Raw genomic sequence first — 19,926 nt, forward strand, 5'->3', positions numbered from 1 at the left:
AAATACTCGACACGTATTTTTCTCTATTTCAAACTGCTGAAAATTGAAAGAGATAAAAGACACCAAAGTTCAAAAGAAGAGGTTCCTAAAACACTTTTATGCCCGTTTTTACCATCAATCCCTAACTTTTAGGTGATCCCTATGGTAACACTTAACAGGATTTTTTTTCATAGGGGTCACTTAAAAATTAGGGATTGATGGTGAAAACGATTAGTCCATCAATATTATAATATCAAAAAATATTGAACACATATTTTTTTTATTTGTCAATCAAACAAGTGATTACGAAGTTGATGCGTTGAAGTTCCTCGTGACGTCACAAAGTGCTACACTTTAAAGCACTCCTTGACGTCACGGGCCTCTTCTTACTGGTGTACAAAACTAGCTGTGCCCGTGACTTCGAACGCTGAAAATAGTTTGAACAATATTTTGCCGGTATTGCAACATTTTTCTTTACTGCTCCGCCCCTATTGGCTCACTCTTACATGTGTAAATGTATTTGAATCTGCCACTTACCAACAACAGGCATCGCTCCACCCAAATCGTTTGCAATCTCTGCCTCTGGCACTTCTGCTATGCCTGAAACAATACAAGTACATATTAATATTTTAGCCTTGGTAGGAACAAAAACATCGTTTTAGTCTGCCGATAGTTTGGCCAGCTTTCTATTTGTATGAGGAATCGCCCGATACCAAATCGGTGTAAGTGCACACTTCCATACATGTATACAAGGTGGAATTTTGTAATGCCACCTGGAGGAAAAGTACTCTTAATATTGTAGATATACATTTTAGCTCAAAGAAAACATTCCTTTATTTTTTAAAAGAAATAGAACTGCATTCAAAGATTTCCAAAAATTTGCTTGCCACACTCGGGAATCGAACCTACTAAAATCTGTTAAAAATTACACCCGGTATTTTTATTGCATCGATCGTTAGGGCAGTGGTTCTTAACCTTTAAGTCACGAGGGTCCATTTTACCAAATTTCTATCTTGTCAGGGACCACTTTTTTTTTCAAATCCTATGAAAGGGGAGGTCGATTTCTCGCCCACTGTGCGCCGTTTGCGTTGTGTTGACTCGACTCATCACGTCACGTCACTTGTTTATTACGATGTCTTCGTGGACCACTTGGAATGCCTCCAGGGACCACCAGTGGTCCGCGGACCACCGGTTAAGAACCACTGCGTTAGGGTTAAGTATAAGGATTCTAACAAACTTGGTAAATCAAATGAAAGGAAAACCATGAAATCTTAAAAATTATTTTAATTATGTACAGAAAATTGTAGGTATGGCATGGTAGTGAATTTTCGAAAAGTTTTCGAAAACCTTTGAATGCAGTTCTCTTTCTTGAAAAAAATAATGGAATGTTTTCTTTCAGTCAAATTTTCTATCTACAGTTTTAAGAGTACTTTCCCCCCAGGTGGCATTACAAAATTCCACTCTGTATACTGATTAGCCCCATGAAATTATCGGTCAAAAATAAGTCTGTAGTTTGCTGGACTAACAGCAATAATATTCGACTGGTATTAAGTACGCCACTGTATATTCGTAGCTTTTAGCAAAATGACGTCCACTGCTGGACAAAGGCCTCCCCCAAAGATTTACACAACAACCGGTCCTACGCTGCCAGCATCCAGGCACCTCCCGCGACCTTCACCAGATCGTCGGTCCACCGAGTGGGATAAGCTAAGTCCTACATTAAAGACTTACCTTCGAGTTTTCTTAAAGGTTTTAAACCTATGTTTGTCACCTGTCATCCGCTTTGCAATGGAGGGAAGTCGAACCTTAATTTCGAACTCCTCCTATGTTCTTCTGATTAATTTCGTTGCGGGTCCAATGACAGTTTAACTTTCCCCCGGGACAAACTTGACTTTCATTGGTTGGGTTTTTGTGGCGGTCAAGCTGTAGATCCTGGCTACACAGGAGTTGCAGCGGTGGGAACGAGAGGTGGGAATAGTCCCGTTACCTTCGAGTTGAGTCTTGGTCTCCATAGGCTCGATGACTTCCGTAGCATATGCGGCCACCGCGTTAATGTCCTCAACATAGGATTCAGGGAACCAGCCCGATTGACCTGTGGGAACAACATGCATTTGGCACGTTAAAAAACTAAATAAATAAATATCCTTGGACATTTTACACTGCGCTTCTAGTCCCAAACTAAGCAAAGCTTGTACTATGGGTACTAGACAACGGATATAAACATACTTAAATACTTTTTTTTTGTAAATACATACATATTATACATAGAAAACACCAAATCCAATACAAACAAATATGTTCATGCACACAAATGTTTGTACTGTGCGGGAATCGAACCCGCAACTTCCGGAATAGTAGTCCGTTTCGAACCACTACACCAAACGGCCGACTTAACAGTGTCTTGTTTTTGGATGCTGTTCAAAAACGCTTTTTTTACAGCTACTTGCTGTATAATCCTGTTCAGAAACGCTATTTTTCAGCCATTTTCTATAGGTTACCATCAGAATCCTGTTCAAGTGCTTTTTTCAGCCACTCGCTTAAGGATTTCTTAAAAAAAAACGCTTTTGTCAGCTAGTTGCTTTAGGGTCCTGTTCAAAAACGCTTTTATTCAACCACTTGCTTTAGGGTTCTGTTCAAAAACGCTTTTTTTTAATAACTTGCTTTAGGATCTTGTTCAGAAAGGTTTTTTTAGTTATGTTAGAATTCTGTTTAAAAATGCTTTTTTCACTCACTTTCTTTAATAAATCTATTATAATCACTTATGTGTGATATAATGCTAAGCTTATTCTATTAACACCCTGTATATTACCTCTGGCTGTGCCCCACCGCCAGCCGGGCTCGGCGTCGCCTCTAGGCGCCTGCGCGTCGCTGACCTGATGGACAGACGATTTTATATTACACTTAGAAAAACAAAGGAGTCTCACCATAAGGGCTCTCTCCCACGAGGACATTCCGTTATATGCAGGTACTGTTTTTTGCAGGATACAGTTTAGAGTAGTATACAACATGTTTTAACTTTTAGTCCGTCAATTTATGTGCGTTCCCTTCGAGAGGCCACTGTGGAAAACGAAGGTTTCGTATACATAAAGATTTAGCAGAACCTCTAAAACAAATGTAGCCGGAATGATAAATTTGTAGGTGTTGTAAGTTGGACGCTACAACTCGCCGAATGTGGTCCCTCAGATGAACTATGTCAAATGCCAAATTACTGAATCTGACCAAATAAGATGATTTTGATGAATGGTAATATTTAGGAGGTAAATCGTAGAGCTACATACGAAAATAAGAGCTCTGCATAGTTACTGCAAATAAAGAAAATCCAATCAGACGATGGGCCCTCAGTTCACCAGTGCACAAAATTTACTTTAATGCTACAAATTGGAACTTGAGACTAAGTTTCTTTGGTAAGGTTTTAATTTTAGCAGAAGTAGCCACAATGCTACCCTGAGAGTACAGGGTTTATATATTCTACTAGTACAGAATAAAAGCTCTAGTAAAGTGAGCCCTCGGAACACACGCTAAAAACCAATTCCATGATAAATATCTCGCCCAACTCATTGTTTGATAAAAATAGTTAACAGCATTTTATGTACAAAATTTGCAGTTTAAAATTGTATTCAAATATTATTGCTATATAAAGTATTTAAAGAAATATCTTGCTTCTTAAATTCTCCGTAATGATTTTGTGTATGATAACCACATTGTCGATTTTTTTAGGAAACTCAAAACAAAAGTATAAATCAGGACTATTGATTTTATTTTAATTAAATAAGTACGACGTAAAAATAATTCTATTTAAATTACCTATGCATTGTGTGATACGGAATAGATTTAGAGCTGTGATACAACAAAATCGATTAATGCCGCGGTTCATTAATCAGTAGCAGTCTTAGATTAATAAAACCTAGATAGATAGTCAGTGCACGAAAAGTGAGGCAGATTTTAGTAAGCCTGAATGGCTTACCCGTAAACGTCACATGAACTGTCAAAGTGAAAAATTGGTAAACACGTCCGACGACTTTTAATTAATTAAGACGGTTTGTGCTGTGAAAGGGTGTCTAAATACATCAGAAAAACGAAAGAAAGTGACCAGTGTTATATTTCATAAGTAAGTACGATTCGACGCGTAGGTATTTTGCTTGAATTTGGCTTTCAAAAATTAAATACGGGAATGATACCAGTAACAAGAAAATTTATTTCCCAATTGTTTGCCGTACAAATACACTTCCTTTTTTATGAAATCGAGACTTTTAAGTCGATTTATCTTATTGTAATTAGGTAGGTACTTTGAATTCAATAAATAAGTAAGTAGGTACATGATGCGTTTTGTTTTTGTTAATTATAAAATAATTAAAAACGTATTAAAAATTTCCCTACTTTCGGGAAAATCGCCTTCACTGTCTACACTCCCCAACAAAATGGCCCTTTGGGTGACCTTGAGCCTTCATGAGGCCCATAGTAAACAACCACGTCTCAGACGTATACCATCACTGGCAACACACACTGGTCAGTCTTAAATAAATAAAATAATATAAAAAGTATTTATTTCAGATAACAGAGATCCATAAATGTTAGTAAAAATTTAGGCTAATGTTAGTATCTTATTTCTACAACCGACCTCGTCCTGCTGAGCATGTGGCCGATCAGTGGACAATCCCCACTTTCGGATATCTCCTTCAGTACGCTGTGGCACAGTTCTTAAGACTGCGGTATTTCGGACGTGAGAATATCGAGAAGCTTCCCGGCGGACGCTGCCCAGCAGAGTTGAATTCGACGATTGAGTGAAAATCGCACTGTACACATGGTAATTTTGTTATCAGTGTACTTTGTTTTATTATGCTCTATCTATAGAAATGTTTAACAGTACAACTTTATCTTGAATTTTTTTAATCATGGTATTGGTTGTGTAGGGACACTTTTTCTAGTTATCCATTAATTTTCTGATGTGTGGTTACCCTAATACGAATATTTTGTTCACACATAAATGAGTCAGTTTTATTTCAAGAAAGGAAATATTTACACACCACACAGATACTTAAGTTTGTACTACGAAATGACTACGTTTTTATAGTATTATGTGTAAATTAATACACCTTCCACCTTGTCTCTAAATATGATAACTTTTTTCTGAAACGTGTGGCCCGAGGGCTCACTTTACTAGAGCTTTTATTCTGTACTAGTAGAATATATAAACCCTGTACTCTCAGGGTAGCATTGTGGCTACTTCTGCTAAAATTAAAACCTTACCAAAGAAACTTAGTCTCAAGTTCCAATTTGTAGCATTAAAGTAAATTTTGTGCACTGGAGAACTGAGCGCCCATCGTCTGATTCGATTTTCTTTATTTGCAGTAAATAACCAGAGGTCTTATTTTCGTATGTAGCCCTACGATTTACCTCCTAAATATTACCATTCATCAAAATCATCTTATTTGGTCAGATTCAGTAATTTGGTATTTGACATAGTTCATCTGAGGGACCACATTCGGCGAGTTGTAGCTTCCAACTTACAACACCTACAAATTTATAATTCTGGCTACATTTGTTTTAGAGGTTCTGCTAAATCTTTATGTATACGAAACCTTCGTTTTCCACAGTGGCCTCTCGAAGGGAACGCACATGTCAATTTTATTATTAAACTAGCTGACCACGCGAACTCTGTTCCGCCTTAAAGGCAATAATAAGCCATCGCAATTTTTCCTTATTTGCTCACCGTTTAGACCTACCCTGGACTACGACAAACATTTTAAAACCAAAATCAGCTCAATCGGCCCAGCCGTTCTCGAGTTTTAATCAGACTAACGAACAGCAATTCATTTTTATTTATATAGATAGATAGATAGATAATTAAATTAAATTAAATTAAATAATTATTTATTTCAATCACATTGGGATCATATTAGTTTAGGTTAGTTTACACTCAAATTTAAAATTAAATAAATCAATAATATTGGTCATCTTTATTTGTCAATCAAAAAAGTAATCACGAAGCAATCGTGCGTGATGTCACAAAGTGCACACCTTTTACCACGCCTTGACGTCACCTTTTCTTTTGAACTTTGGCGCGCTTTATCTCTTTCAATTTTCATTAGTTTCAAAAAGTGAAAAATACGTGTCGAGTATTTTTTGATAAGTTAACTGAACGGCTAGCACGAAAAAATTTCGAGTTCGAATCGTTTGCGTATTCGAATCGCCATCAAAAGATTTAGTACGAAAACTACAACAGCGCCCTTGTGAAAGTGTCGTAAAGTGAACTTAGTATAAGTAATGGTTGCACGAAACTTATTCTGAGAATCAAAATTGTCACGTTATCGTTTAATTCGAAGGTTGAGTATCGAATTTTGTCGAATACGCAAACGATTCGAAGACGAAAGTTGTTCATGCTAAAGCCCGGTCCGTGAGCACGTAGAATTTTGTCCAATGACCCCAAGCTACCCATCCCTATTATAGCTCGCGCGTAATTATGTTGCTGTCGCGCTCGCACACTCACTGCGGGCGCCCGTCGCACAGTCGCGACAGCAATATAATTACGCGCGAGCGATAAGGTTGGGTAGCTTGGGGTCATTGGACAAAATTCTACGTGCTCACGGATCAGACTATAGAGGTACTGACAGACTAATTCAAACTCTTGTTTTTTTACTTAGGAATCATCCCTAACTGTCAAGCTTCACGTGACTTACCAGGTCACCCGGCTGCAAGCTAAGCTCGTCGGGCGTTCGCGCGTTGAACTCGTACACGCAGCGCCATCTCGCGGCCGATGGTGCTGACGTAGTCGACGGAGTTGATGTCACGGGTTCGGTGGCTGGGAAGGACAAAAATATTAAGTCATTATCATGAGCAGTGGGTCTTCATTTAAAGTCACTTTTCATGATTTTTCTTCTAAGGAATTTTTACTGGTTAAGAATTTTTAATACACGAGTCAAATGACTATTACTCTTATGCTCGTTTTCACCATCAATCCCCTAATTTTTAAGCGATTCGTATGTAAACAAAATTCCTGTTATTTGTTACCATAGGGGTCACTTAAAAATAAGAGATTGATGGTGAAAACATCTGACTAACTGATGTATCTTAACCGTTATAGTTTTCCTTGAAAGTTCATGAAAAGCAGAATTTTTCAAGCCAACAGTTTGGTTTTTAGAGGGGGGGATGGGGGACGGACAGACAGACAGACATATCGAAACTATAAGGGTTCCTTGTCAGGACTACGGAACCCTAAGAAGGCCTTTCGGTCTTCTTTCGACATAAAAACTGTCACATTTTGCAACTTGTCTAGGGGAGCTGGACACATAGCACGCTAGGTGTTTCTATACGAGATCGAATCAGAAATGAGGAGATCCGTAAACGAACTAAAGTCGCTGACGTAGCCCGACGGATTAACAAGCTGAAGTGGCAATGGGCAGGGCACATAGTACGCAGAACTGACGGCCGATGGGGCAGCAAGGTGAGTGAAGGCCACGTACCGGAAAACGCAGCGTGGGACCACACACGTCCATTATAAGGGGGACCGACGACCTCATTAAAGTAGCAAGAGGACGCTGGATGCAGGCGAATAGCGACTGGATTATGAAAATCATTGGGGGAGGCCTATGTTCAGCAGTGGACGTCCTGTGGCTGAATACGAGACTATTCCCACCTCTCTTTCCCACCGCTGCAACTCCTGTGTAGCCAGGATCTACAGCTTGACCGCCAAGCCGCCAACCCAACCAATTAAGGTCAAGTTTGTCCCGGGGGAAAGTTAAACTGTCATTAGACCCGAGTTCGAAGTTGAGGTTCGACTTCCTACGTTGCAAAGCGGATGACAGGTGACAAAAAAAGGTTTATGAAACGATATGCGCCACGGACAATAAACATCAATAAGGGATCTTATGAGCTATTAGCTACCTGCCAATAATATTTTTCACAAAATCGCTGCTGAATGATGATGATGATACTATTATCAACAATTTTCTTACCAGTGGTGGGAGGAGCGTCGCCCCAAGCGTCGTCTTGGGCTCCAGTGTCGCCCCAAGCATCGTTGGAAGTCCCCCAATCAGCTTCTAGACAACATAAAAAGATATTTTATATTTATTGCCTATTCACTCTCGCCTTGAAAGGGCCCGGATTAATATAATCAAGGCGAGAGTGAATAGGCACTTACAGGGCAGATATGTACCATCCTAGACTGCATCTCACTTAACATCAGGTGCGATTGCGGTCAAATACCTGGCTTGTCTTGCATAAAAAAATTATAAGGTGCAAAACATGGATTTTTATACATAACAAGGCAAGTATTTGACCCATAGAGAAATACGTAGAGAGATGGCAACTAATGCGCTGAGTTCGAAACTCAGTGTCGCATTAGAAATTGACACACACAAAGTAATCAAAATATGTGCTCATTATCCACTGCGGTATCAGTACTCAACGTTCGAATAATTTTTAGCACTAAGCAAGCAATGTAAACTGTTTACATTATGACGTCTGCAGCAATTTGTTCTGTTTTTGGGCATATTGCTGCGACACCGGCCCCGCCCCCTTTTCACAACTCCCTTTAGTTTCTGTGATCTGTGATTTGACCGCAAACGCACCTGGTGTTTAGTGAGATGCAGTCTAGGATTTAGTCTAGGGATGTTTCTCAAATTAAGATTGTACTTAAGTACTAGAGAGAAGTAAAATAAAATAAATATAAGTATAATTTTTCTAAGAGACATCGAAACATCAAAAAATAGGTGGACATACCAAAAGAAATAGCAAAAAAAAAAGATATTAAAAAAGAAAACAAAAAGGAAAAAAAAGAAAAAGAAGAAAAAGATAAGAAACAAAAAAAATATAAAAAGGAAAGAAAAATTAAAAGAAACATAGAAAAAAGATACGAAATATAGCGAAAAAGATATGGAAAAGTTAAAAAGTAATAGAAATAATTGAAAAATAGTAGAAAACTAACCACCAGTGCCCCAACCGCTCTCAGCAGGCGCTGTAGACCGCTGCTGCTGGTATTCCAGCCGCTTCGCTTCATAAACCTTCCATACGTTAGCGCACTTCTCGCTAAGTTCTGTCACTCGCGCTGACAGATCTGACAGCTGGGAGTTGTTGGACTCGAGGTCGGACTTCTTGCTTTCGACGATCGCTTTGGCTGCTTCCACCTGGGAGAAGGAAATCAAATCAAAAATCCATTATTATTTATTTTGAAAAATATAAACGTTAAAATATAGGTATCGTAGTCAATGGGCTGCTGTCAGGGTGACATTGACGTCAGTTATGTCAATGTCAGAATAGACGGACGGCGCTTTTATGCTAAGTGATTAATTGTATTAAAAATGAGGCAATATAATTTGCAAGTTAAGTATCCTGTGTTTTATTTATAAGAATAGAGATATACCAGTTACTATATAAGCATAAAAGCACTGACGCACAAATTATATTCTCAAGACAAAAAACTGTCAAAATGTACAAAAACGTATAAAAAAGTAGTCAAACTATAAAAATATCTGACACCTTTAAAATACCTATAATAAACCTTAAGCCTTTAGGCCCAGAACAGACGGTGAAACGCAACTGCAACGAAACTGCAACTTTGTGATGATTCTGATGAATGAAACTGAAAGTTTCAAACTGGTCGCGTCATGTGTGGTCTCTCAACGGACGCTATGGCAGAAACTTAGATGCAACTCAAAAGTAACTAGCAGTTGTAGTTTCGTTGCAGTTGCGTTTCACCGTCTGTTCTGGGCCTTATAGGGTTCTTGTTATGGCAATAATGCCACTATAAACCCTATTCACTTATCATAAGGTCAAAAAGCAATTAATTTGTTAAACACGCCGTACATTACAAAAGTTAAGAATTACCTTGTCCCGCAGTTGTTTCAGAGTGATCTCCATCATGTTCAGTTTTCCATCTTCACCAGCTCCTTCTGATGCTTTAGCCTGAAATTATTTCAAACAACAGTCATACAACTTCGTAAAATTAACTTAGCGGTCAAAGCTGTAGATCCTGGCTACACAGGAGTTGCAGCGGTGGGAACGAGAGGTGGGAATAGTCCCGTGTATCGCTATAGTCCCGTAAATATAGTATCTTCTTACCTTAGCGTCCAGCTCAGCTTTCTCTTTGTTAAGGGCGATTTGCTTCGCGTTGAGTTCCTTTACGCGAGCTTTGAGTTGCTGCATTTCAGCCATGCTTGAATCGCGGTCGGATCTGAAAACAAAGTTCATGAAATATCAAATACAAATACAATTTTTATTCAGTACTTAGGCCCTTTAAAGAGTGCTTATACATGTCCCAAATACCTTGCCCTACCACCACTTCGGGTCAATATGAACTGGTGTAGAGAAGTGGACCGACGACCTGATAAAGATAGCAGGAAGACGCTTGATGCAGGCCGCTACCAACTGGGCGATGTGGAAGTCATTGGGGGAGGCCTATGTTCAGCAGTGGACGTCCTGTGGCTGAAATGATGATGACGATGGTCAAGGATTTTTATATCTTGTATAGTTTTTGCGATATCATCTAGATCAGGGGTGGCCAACCGGTCGATCGTGATCTACCGGTCAATCGCGACTATTAGTCCAGTCGATCATGGCAAGGCAAAAAATACTACATGATTGCTACTACTTTGACCGTCTTAAACTAAGCCTAAACACCTTCATATTACAGTCGATTTCAGTCCTTACAGCTTTGTGTGTCTCTAATGTGTTGCTAACTGAAAATGAGCCTTAATCCTTTATCATAAAGTTAAATTTACCTCATTCCATCAATAGTACATTTAGCAGCGGCCACAGCTGTCCTGGTGTCTCTGATACTCTTGGCCAGGTCGGCCGCTTTGACCTTCTTAAAATGAGCCTAAATACCTTCATATTACGGTCGACTTCACTCCATCATTGATGTTGGACTCGTATGCCAACTGAAAATGAGCCTTAATCCCTTGTATTATCATAATAATATTATAAAGGCGAAAGTTTGTGAGTGTGTGAGTGAGTGTTTGTTGCTGGAGCGATTTTAATAAAATTTGGTATGAAGTTAGCTGACACCCTGGATTGACACATAGGCTACATTTTACCGCGGGTAACACCGCGGGGCAAAGCTATAGTCTGGTCTGCGAGCACGTAGAATTTTATCCAATGACCCCAAGCTACGCATCCTTATCGCTCGCGCGTAATTATGTTGCTATCACGCTCGCACACTCACGGCGGGTGCCAGTCGCACAGTCGCGACAGCAATATAATTACGCGCGAGCGATAAGGATGGGTAGCTTGGGGTCATTGGACAACATTCTACGTGCTCACAGACCGGGCTTTAGTAGATCATATTGCCGTACCTCATCCCGTCAATAGTACACTTAGCCGCAGCCACAGCTGTCCTGGTGTCTCTGATACTCTTGGCCAGGTCGGCCGCTTTGACCGTCTTAAAATAAGCGTAAACACCTTCATATTACAGTCGATTTCACTCCTTACAGCTTTGTGTGTCTCTATTTGATATTAAACTCGTTTGCTAATTGAAAATGAGCCTCAATCCTTTATCATGAAGTTGAATTTACCTCATCCCATCAATGGTGCACTTAGCAGCAGCCACCGCTGTTCTAGTGTCTCTGATACTCTTGGCCAGGTCGGCTGCCTTGACCGTGGCTGAGTTGAGTTCAGCTGAGACTGCTTGAGTCTTTGCTTTTAGGCTTAAGACTTTTGTTTGCTCTTCTGTCCTCATGGCTTCTAGCTCCCTTGTTCTGTAGATAAGAAAATTAATGAGTTTATTGGCCCACAAAGTATATTATTTACAATCTATATAAATAAAAATGAATTGATGTTCGTTAGTCTGATTAAAACTCGAGAACGGCTGGGCCGATTGAGTTGATTTTGGTTTTAAAATGTTTGTCGTAGTCAAGGGTAGGTCTAAACGGTGAGCAAATACGCGCGCGATATTGTTTTTCTGTGACAGACAAAATTCCACGCGGGCGAAGCCGCGGGCGGGAAGCTAGTAATCAATAATATATAACTCAAAGGTGACTGACTGACAGACTGACTGACTGACATAGTTATCTATCAACGCACAGCCCAAACCACTGAACGGATCGGGCTGAAATTTGGCATGCAGGCAGATGTTATGACGTAGGCATCCGCTAAGAAAGGATTTTACGAAACTCCACCCCTAAGGGGGTAAAACGGGATCCACGCGTACACTTATGAAGCAATAAATGATTATAGTCGCGGGCGGCCACTAGTAGTGTATAAGTGCCCTGTAAGGAGCTTATAATACTAATAAATAAAACCGGCCAAGTGCGAGTCGGACTCACGCACAAAGGGTTCCGTACCATTGATTTATGAAATTATTTTTTCTTTTAATTAAAGTTATTTGTATGAAAGATTACGCGGTAATAAGCGGTTTACGATTTACGAGGTATTAAAAAAAACTACTTACTAGATCTCGTTCAAAACAATTTTCGTTGGTAGTTTTTATAGTTATGTACATCATATGTTTTTTTTAGATTTTTCATTTTCTTATTTTAGAAGTTAGAGGGGGGGGGGGGGGACGACACCAACTTTTTTCCACTTTTGAAGCGTCTGTCACGCAAATTATTTGGTTTAGAAAAAAAATGTTTTAGAAACCTCGATATCATTTTTGAATACCTATCCATAGATACCCAACACGTATGTTTGACGAAAAAAAAATTTTTGAGTTTCAGTTCTAAGTATGGGGAGCCCCCAATATTTATTATTATTGTTTTATTTTTGCATCAAAATCTTAATGCGGTTCACAGAATACATCTACTTACCAAGTTTCAACAGTATAGCTCTTATAGTTTCGGAAAAAAATGGCTGTGACATACGGACGGACAGACGGACGGACAGACAGACATGACGAATCTATAAGGGTCCCGTTTTTTGCCATTTGGCTACGGAACCCTAAAAATGAATACTTTTATACCTCTTTTTCTCCCATTCTAGCTGGCACTGTCTTTCCATTTCTTTCCTTGCTGCTTCACGTTTCTCCTGCAAAGAAAACTCAAATAATTTTGAGCCATATATACCAAAGGTATAAGGTTGAAAAAGGAGGTAGCACACTTATCAACCCGGAAACGTATCGTAACTTTATCAACTCGAGGCGGTCAGTATCGTTTGCATGAAACTCCATACTGCAATGCACACTTATCCGCACCGTAACGTAAACGCCTCGCCTCGCGGTTGACAGGGCGGAAGGCGATACGATGTTGATCCCTTTCCGAGTTGATAAGTCTGCTATGAGCACATAGCTCGTAGAGACGATGGCCGTTGGGGCAGAAAAGTTCTCGAGTGGCGACCACGGGCTGGAAAACGAAGCGTAGGACCAGGGTAAATACAAATGAGTAGGTCATCTCAACTCCCCGCTAATCCCCGCTAAATTTTGTCAGCGTGTGCGTGCGCGCCGCATACGTATTGGCGCGCTCACATACAAACCGCGCTCGGTGCGTTTCTATGAAGATGACCTACTCATTTGTATTTACTCTGGTAGGACGTCCACCCGCAAGGTGGACCGACGACATCATAAAGCTAGCAGGAAGGCGCTGGACGCAGGCCGCTACCAATCAATCAACATGGATATCATTGGGGGAGGCCTATGTTCAGCAATGGACGTCCTATGGCTGAAATGATGATGATGATGAAGTCTATGACCTAAATACAGATACAGACCTGTTCTTCTTTCTGTTTCCTCATCAATTCTTCTTGTTCCTTCTTCTGAGCTTCCAGACGGATTTTTTCTCTCTTCTCTGCTTCTTCCCTCTCTTTGCGCTCTCTTTCAGCCTAAAGAAGAGAGATATAAATAAATAAATATAAATAAATATCCTTGGACATTTTACACTGCGCCTCTAGTCCCAAAGTAAGCAAAGCTTGTACTATGGGTACTAGACGACGGAATAAACATACTTAAATACTTTTTTTTTTTTGTAAATACATACATATTATACATAGAAAACACCCAGACCCGTCACAGAAATTAAAATTCATCATTTCAATTTCTGCCCGGCCGGGAATCGAACCCGGGACCTCTCGGCATAGTAGTCCGTTCTGAACCACTACACCAAACGGCCGACATCAAAATAAACAATTTGGTAATTCACTTAGTGGTAATAAGAGCAATTATTGAACAAAAATAGGTATAGTCTGATGTGCTACAGAAAACATTTTTAAATAATTTTATGTTATTTTTCTACAAATGTCTAAAATTGATATAAAAATTAGTGGTTATTATATTTACCTCGGCTTCCTAGAATGCAGAATGCAAAAGAAATAGAAATATTTAATAATTATATGACAATTATTATACTCTCCAGCTACCTACTAGGGGTCATCGGTTGAGTTCGTACTAAATAATCTAAAATGTAACAGCTATAAAAATAAATAGAAATTGTTTTATGTGCAACTTTTGTATTTTTACATGAGTGCGTCAGAAGGAGGGTTGTTTTTATGATCTTTTGTCTCTGTGTGACGTTCATTGCAATTTTATTCTTATTATTCTTTTTTTTTTCTTATTTATATCCCAAAGATGAGACGATGTTAGGTTAAATATGAGTTTTGCTTAGTGTCCGAGGGCCAGTGGCCAAATTCACGTATTTTGAAACAATCAAATGTTGACGTTTAGAAGTCGTCCTTTTGAAAAACAGTCCTAAATCCATTTTCACGTGTCATTTCGACGTTTATTCACTGGCACCAAACTTCTAAATATGTAATAGGTGTATACCGCAGAGGTATAGATGACCCACGCTGAACTGTCCCACCAAACTCAATGACAGGGGGGCGCCACCATCGTTCAACTATATGGTTTCCAACATGGCAAAAATCGGAACCAGCGATCCGGTATTGACGGTGGCGCCCCACTGTCAATGTCATGCATAGGACAGTTCAGTATTTTGGAACTATAAGATCAAATACGGATAAAAACGAAATCGAAAAAACATCGGGCGATTAATACGTGAATACGAAAAGTGACAAATCGCTTGCATGTCGTTGAAGTTTTGATACGTGAATGAGGCCACAAGTGAATTTGTGGGTAAATTCTGATCGTACCTTCTCTTTCATATGCTGGTCGGCCAGCTGCGACCGTCGTCTCTCTAACTCAGCCTGGCCTCTAGCTAGGTTCTCCCTGCGGCGTTCTTCGTACGACTTGTTGCTGCTCACTGACGTCACTGATTCACGCCTGTCAGATTAAATAACAAATTGTTAATCGTGAAAAATCTGTACGTTAAAATATCGGTATCGTTAAAGTCAATGAAATGCTGTCAGGTTGACATTAAGGTAGTCAATGTCAGCTTATAGTCTGGTCGCCGAGCACGTAGAATTTTGTCCAATGACCCCAAGCTACCCGCGACTGTGCGACGGGCGCCCGCAGTGAGTGTGCGAGCGCGACAGCAACATAATTACGCGCGAGCGATAAGGATGGGTAGCTTGGGGTCATTGGACAAAATTCTACGTGCTCGGAGACCGGGCTTTAGAAACGTCAGATTAGAGTATGCAGTGATGGGCTGATTTTTCAATCGTTGGATAACTTTTAACTGAAGAATAAGTTTGGCGCATTGACAGTTTCAGTACGGGAAATATAGCAAAATGACAAGTTTATTCTTCAGTTAAAAGATATCTGACGTGTCACTTTGCTGATTTTTATTTACCTGCTGCTGCTCGTCCTTTAAGAGAGCATGTGAAAAAGTAAACATACAAATAGAAATGTCGTAATTTGTTTTTTAAAATAGTTCACTACTTAAGTACATGTTCAGTATTGTACAACTTTTTTAATACTGAACAATTTATCCATTTATGTAACTACATACCTGAAAGTGGGCGGGATCAATTCTGGCGGTAGTTTTGCAGGCACCGGCTCGCCTTGCGTTGCCTTCTCGCACAGATACATGGCTAGCACGAACTCCTCACAACCTGCGACAAAAATAAAATAGTATATGTCGCAGGCGGTCATGAGTACGGACACTAAAGTGAAACGCAAGTGCGCCACCTAGCGGCGAATCGGCGCAACACCGCTTTGGCGCGCTTCGACAGAGTCGTAACGGTCACGGCGGGACGGATCGAACTCACTTTCGCTCCGGACGCCGACAAGAGAAGACATCGTCACGGAACTGTCCCACGTTTCATCTAGTGCCTATTTTATCGCTCGACGAAGTCTAGATTGTAGTACTAAGAACTAAGTGCTGATTTTGAACTCTGTTTGACGATTATTAAAAGTGTTAGAACACAAGTCTCATTCTCATTGCACGATACCCTATTTCGCCCACAATATCTGAGGTTCGAATCCCTGACGAGCCGACATCAGAATTGGGATCGAATCGTGCAATTGAGATCACTTTCAACGATATTGGAACCAACACGCTAATGAAGAGGCCAACATTTGCGACGTGCTATTTTGGACCAACAAAATAAGAACATACCTACCTATACCTACTACCGGCAAGCTCCTTTGGCATCCAGGAACCGCTCGCTCGCTGGTTGTTCACTGGGCCTCGACCAATGTCGTCTCACCCGGTGGGCTAGTACCGCGCTGAGGGCGGAACAGTGGTGTCAAAGTCGAGCTGAGGGTATGCCCGGAATATAACTGGCCAGAAGAATGAAGAATCAGGATAGATGACGCGGGGCGACGGTCAAGTTCACAGCGTTGGACCGGCGCAAGACAGCGGTCAAGCTCACAGCGTTGGACCGGCGCAGGACGGCGGTCAAGCTCACAGCATTGGACTGGCGCGGGGTGGTGGTCAAGCTCACAGCAATGGACGGCGGCGGCGGTTAAGTGGAGGACACTGGACCGGCGCGGCGCGGAATGAGGTTGCCCGCGAGTGCTTTGGATCACAAGGGTGAGCGATATTGTTTTTCATTTGATTCTTTTGCTGAATACTTGTTGTTGTTGGTTAAAGATTGTCGCCAAGATTGAGTGGCAGACGTTTCAATAATGTTACTGTAATGACCGGTATAGGTCAAACACAAGTAGTCAGCACAGAATACATTTTATGTTGTGTAATGATTAACGATCGAATTGGAGGAATGCCCATCAGTCGAGTGCCGATTGATTAGTAATAACGATGATTTGAGTAATGATATTAGTGATGTAGAGGCCACTGAGTGATAGTCACAGGGATGACTACCACTATGTCCGTAATCACAGGGATGATTGCGATGTGTGATGTAATCACAGGGATGATTACATAATTTTGACTTGATGACGGACCATAGACTTTCGACTTATGACGATATCGTGATCACAGGGATGATTGCGATTAGTAATGTAGTCACAGGGATGATTACATTATTTTGAAACCTATAGTCACAGGGATGACTTGGGGTGTAGTGTGCAGTTACAGGGATAATTGCAATAGTAGTCACAGGGATGATTACTTTATTTTGAAACCTATAGTCACAGGGATGACTTGGGGTGTATTGTGCAGTTACAGGGATAATTGCAATAGTAGTCACAGGGATGATTACTAGTGAAAGTGATTGTTACAGGGATAACATTCACTCATTTTGAGAGTCACAGGGATGGCTTTCAAAGTTGTGGCACTTACATACCTACTATTCATGATGATTTCTTTAAATTTGACTAAAAGGCACTTGTACTTTTTGGCTTTTCTCTAGTATTTTCGTTAAAGTACGTTTTATAGGACAAAGGTAGTTTTCAGTTAATGAATTTTCATGTTTTACCATTTGGTAAAAGATAGTTGTTTGCCAATTAGTATTACGTCCAATCGAGTGATAATTTAATCTTAATTCAAAATAATTTTTGGTTTGGCTCAGTGGTACAAATGGTATCCAAAAAAAGGAGGCCGTTAAGAACATGCAATAAATTACGTCACGTGCTCAATCACGCGTGACCTCAGCTGAGTTTACATTGAATGAAGATGTTATTGTAAATTATTTGGTTCCTAGGTGGTAGGTTCACCACTGATGTGAATATTATCGATACGGACGTACGTGACGGATGTAAATAGACTAAAACTATTAGAATTGCTTAAATAGACTTCCTGAATTCCTTGTCGGTTTACCTTGTAGGTACTCGTTTAGTAGAATACGGGCGGTGAGCTTAAAATAAGATTTCATCTTAGGAAAGTAGCAGCCTTGCCACTTTGCACTTGCGTACCTACTATTCATGATCAATTGAGAAGAATGCCATAGGGTTATGTACCAGTCTAAAGTTGAAGTCGAGGTACATGCTGATCACAGTTGTGGTGATGATGATTATTTTTCTGTAATGGGAACTCGAGTTTGCTCTTGAGCCGTAAATCGTGGTGTGTAGTCGGTGAGTGATGCACACGGTGGCAGAGGACGTGGTCTTGGTAGACCGTAGTGTGTAGTCCGTGGGTGATGCACACAGTGTTGTGATGGTACTTAATGGTACAGTTTCAGTAATGGTGATTACTGTGGCATATGGAGATACTCGAGTGTCCTACGAATTTATTAGTGACTAAGATTATTGAAGTGTTGAAGTTAATGATCATGTTACATAGCCGTGGCTACTTCTATGTTATTAGAGTTGATAATGTATCAAGTGTCGATTTTAGAAAATAATTAGAATTGAGTTAGTTTACTTTCATGTTTTAATAGCAGTGATTATGGTAGCGATTGGTAGTGTAATTATGAACATTGGATTGCAATGAAATTAGAACGCCTGAGGTAGACGTGTCTAATGTAGTACAAAAATGCTAGATAAAGTATTTGGTAGATGAGTGTACTTGATGGAGGTACATTGCTTTTTCATGGATAATAATGAATCCCCTACATTCATATGGACATGGACCTTAAACCAGTTATAGGATTAGTCGATCAAAACTCAATTATTTTAAAGTTACTTTTCTCAGTATCGTAGTATGCAAGTCGCTCAGATTGCTTGCATCTCCCGTGCATTCGTAGTCGTAAGCGTAAATCGGGCCTGATTTCCCGTAGCAGTGCGGCCATGACTGTGAATGGCATGCGTTTGGCGGGGAGGTGTAAACGATCGCTGTGAGTCCACCGGATTGTTTGTATTCGGGTACCGGAGGGAGGTAGCCCATGATTGTGTTGTATTGTACTGGATGAAAGTAGCCCATGATGTGTTGTATTTGGGTACTGGATGAAAGTAGCCCATGATGTGTTGTATTCGGGTGCCGGATGGAGGTAGCCCATGTTTGTGATATGGTGTAAGAAACAATCGGATGGAGATGAAGAGTATTGTTTACTGCTTTGCTGACCTTAGTTATTATGATGTAGTTTATTGAGTTTTGATGGACCTTAATCTCTATTGTGTTTTGATAATGTATCAAGCGATCGCTAGGTACATAGTAGCGTACGTGTGGTACGTGTCTCGCTGTATCGCACCTGCCGCGTTTCCGAATAGTCATCCGTTAAAATCTAACTGATCGTTGATTATTTCGTATTAAATTCTAATTGATTGTGGGAATAGACGTCTATACTGCAAATAGAGACTAATATTTCGAGTTTTCCCGCCATGTCTGACCCACTTTATAATGAGTCAACCCATCTACCTTCGTTTCAAATTGTGGAAATCTGTGATGGTGACCGTTATGTTTTAAGATCCCTAATTAACAAACGTGTATTGAGTATTCACATGATCGTGTTAGGAAGACCCCTGAAGGCCCAGTACCTATTGAGATTGTGAGGGAAACGAGTTGGATGACTAAGTTCCATCTAATTAATTACAAGCACAGGTTTCTCAATTGTTTGGTCGGAGATTGTACCAGGATGCCGTAGCCGTAGCCTATTAGAAACTGGTATCTGCTCTGAGTAGTCCGTGGGAATTCGGTAGTGCGATAGTTCTGGGTGGTGCAGTAGGATCTGACAGTGTGTAGCTAAGATCATAAAGTCATTGGTTGATTGACTTAGGCTCCCGAGGTAGGGTAGCAAAATGTGGACCGCGATTGTGATACCTGGGACTCATTCAATTTTTGAAGTAATTTTTGGTAATGATGATTTACCACATGGTCTTAGTGACTTCAATGTAGCAATTATTAGGAATTGTGA

The 19,926-nt window shown here is 40.3% G+C and overlaps 1 protein-coding gene across 1 annotated transcript in view; it reads right to left on the reverse strand.

Moving 5' to 3' along the window:
- LOC135085230 (intersectin-2) overlaps positions 1-19,926 on the reverse strand; it is a 70,803-nt gene that overhangs the window by 32,667 nt on the left and 18,210 nt on the right. The window contains exons 8-20 of the mRNA XM_063979986.1: positions 15,744-15,846; positions 14,986-15,115; positions 13,612-13,722; positions 12,869-12,933; positions 11,487-11,669; positions 10,036-10,147; positions 9,802-9,879; positions 8,903-9,101; positions 7,932-8,015; positions 6,657-6,778; positions 2,789-2,852; positions 1,967-2,071; positions 517-579 (exon numbers count right to left, since the gene is read on the reverse strand). Coding sequence (XP_063836056.1) covers positions 517-579; positions 1,967-2,071; positions 2,789-2,852; positions 6,657-6,778; positions 7,932-8,015; positions 8,903-9,101; positions 9,802-9,879; positions 10,036-10,147; positions 11,487-11,669; positions 12,869-12,933; positions 13,612-13,722; positions 14,986-15,115; positions 15,744-15,846 — 1,419 coding nt within the window. The remainder of the gene's footprint in view (positions 1-516; positions 580-1,966; positions 2,072-2,788; positions 2,853-6,656; positions 6,779-7,931; positions 8,016-8,902; positions 9,102-9,801; positions 9,880-10,035; positions 10,148-11,486; positions 11,670-12,868; positions 12,934-13,611; positions 13,723-14,985; positions 15,116-15,743; positions 15,847-19,926) is intronic.

This window comes from Ostrinia nubilalis, chromosome 28 (genome assembly GCF_963855985.1).
Source record: "Ostrinia nubilalis chromosome 28, ilOstNubi1.1, whole genome shotgun sequence".
In the NCBI taxonomy this organism is placed as follows: domain Eukaryota; kingdom Metazoa; phylum Arthropoda; class Insecta; order Lepidoptera; family Crambidae; genus Ostrinia; species Ostrinia nubilalis.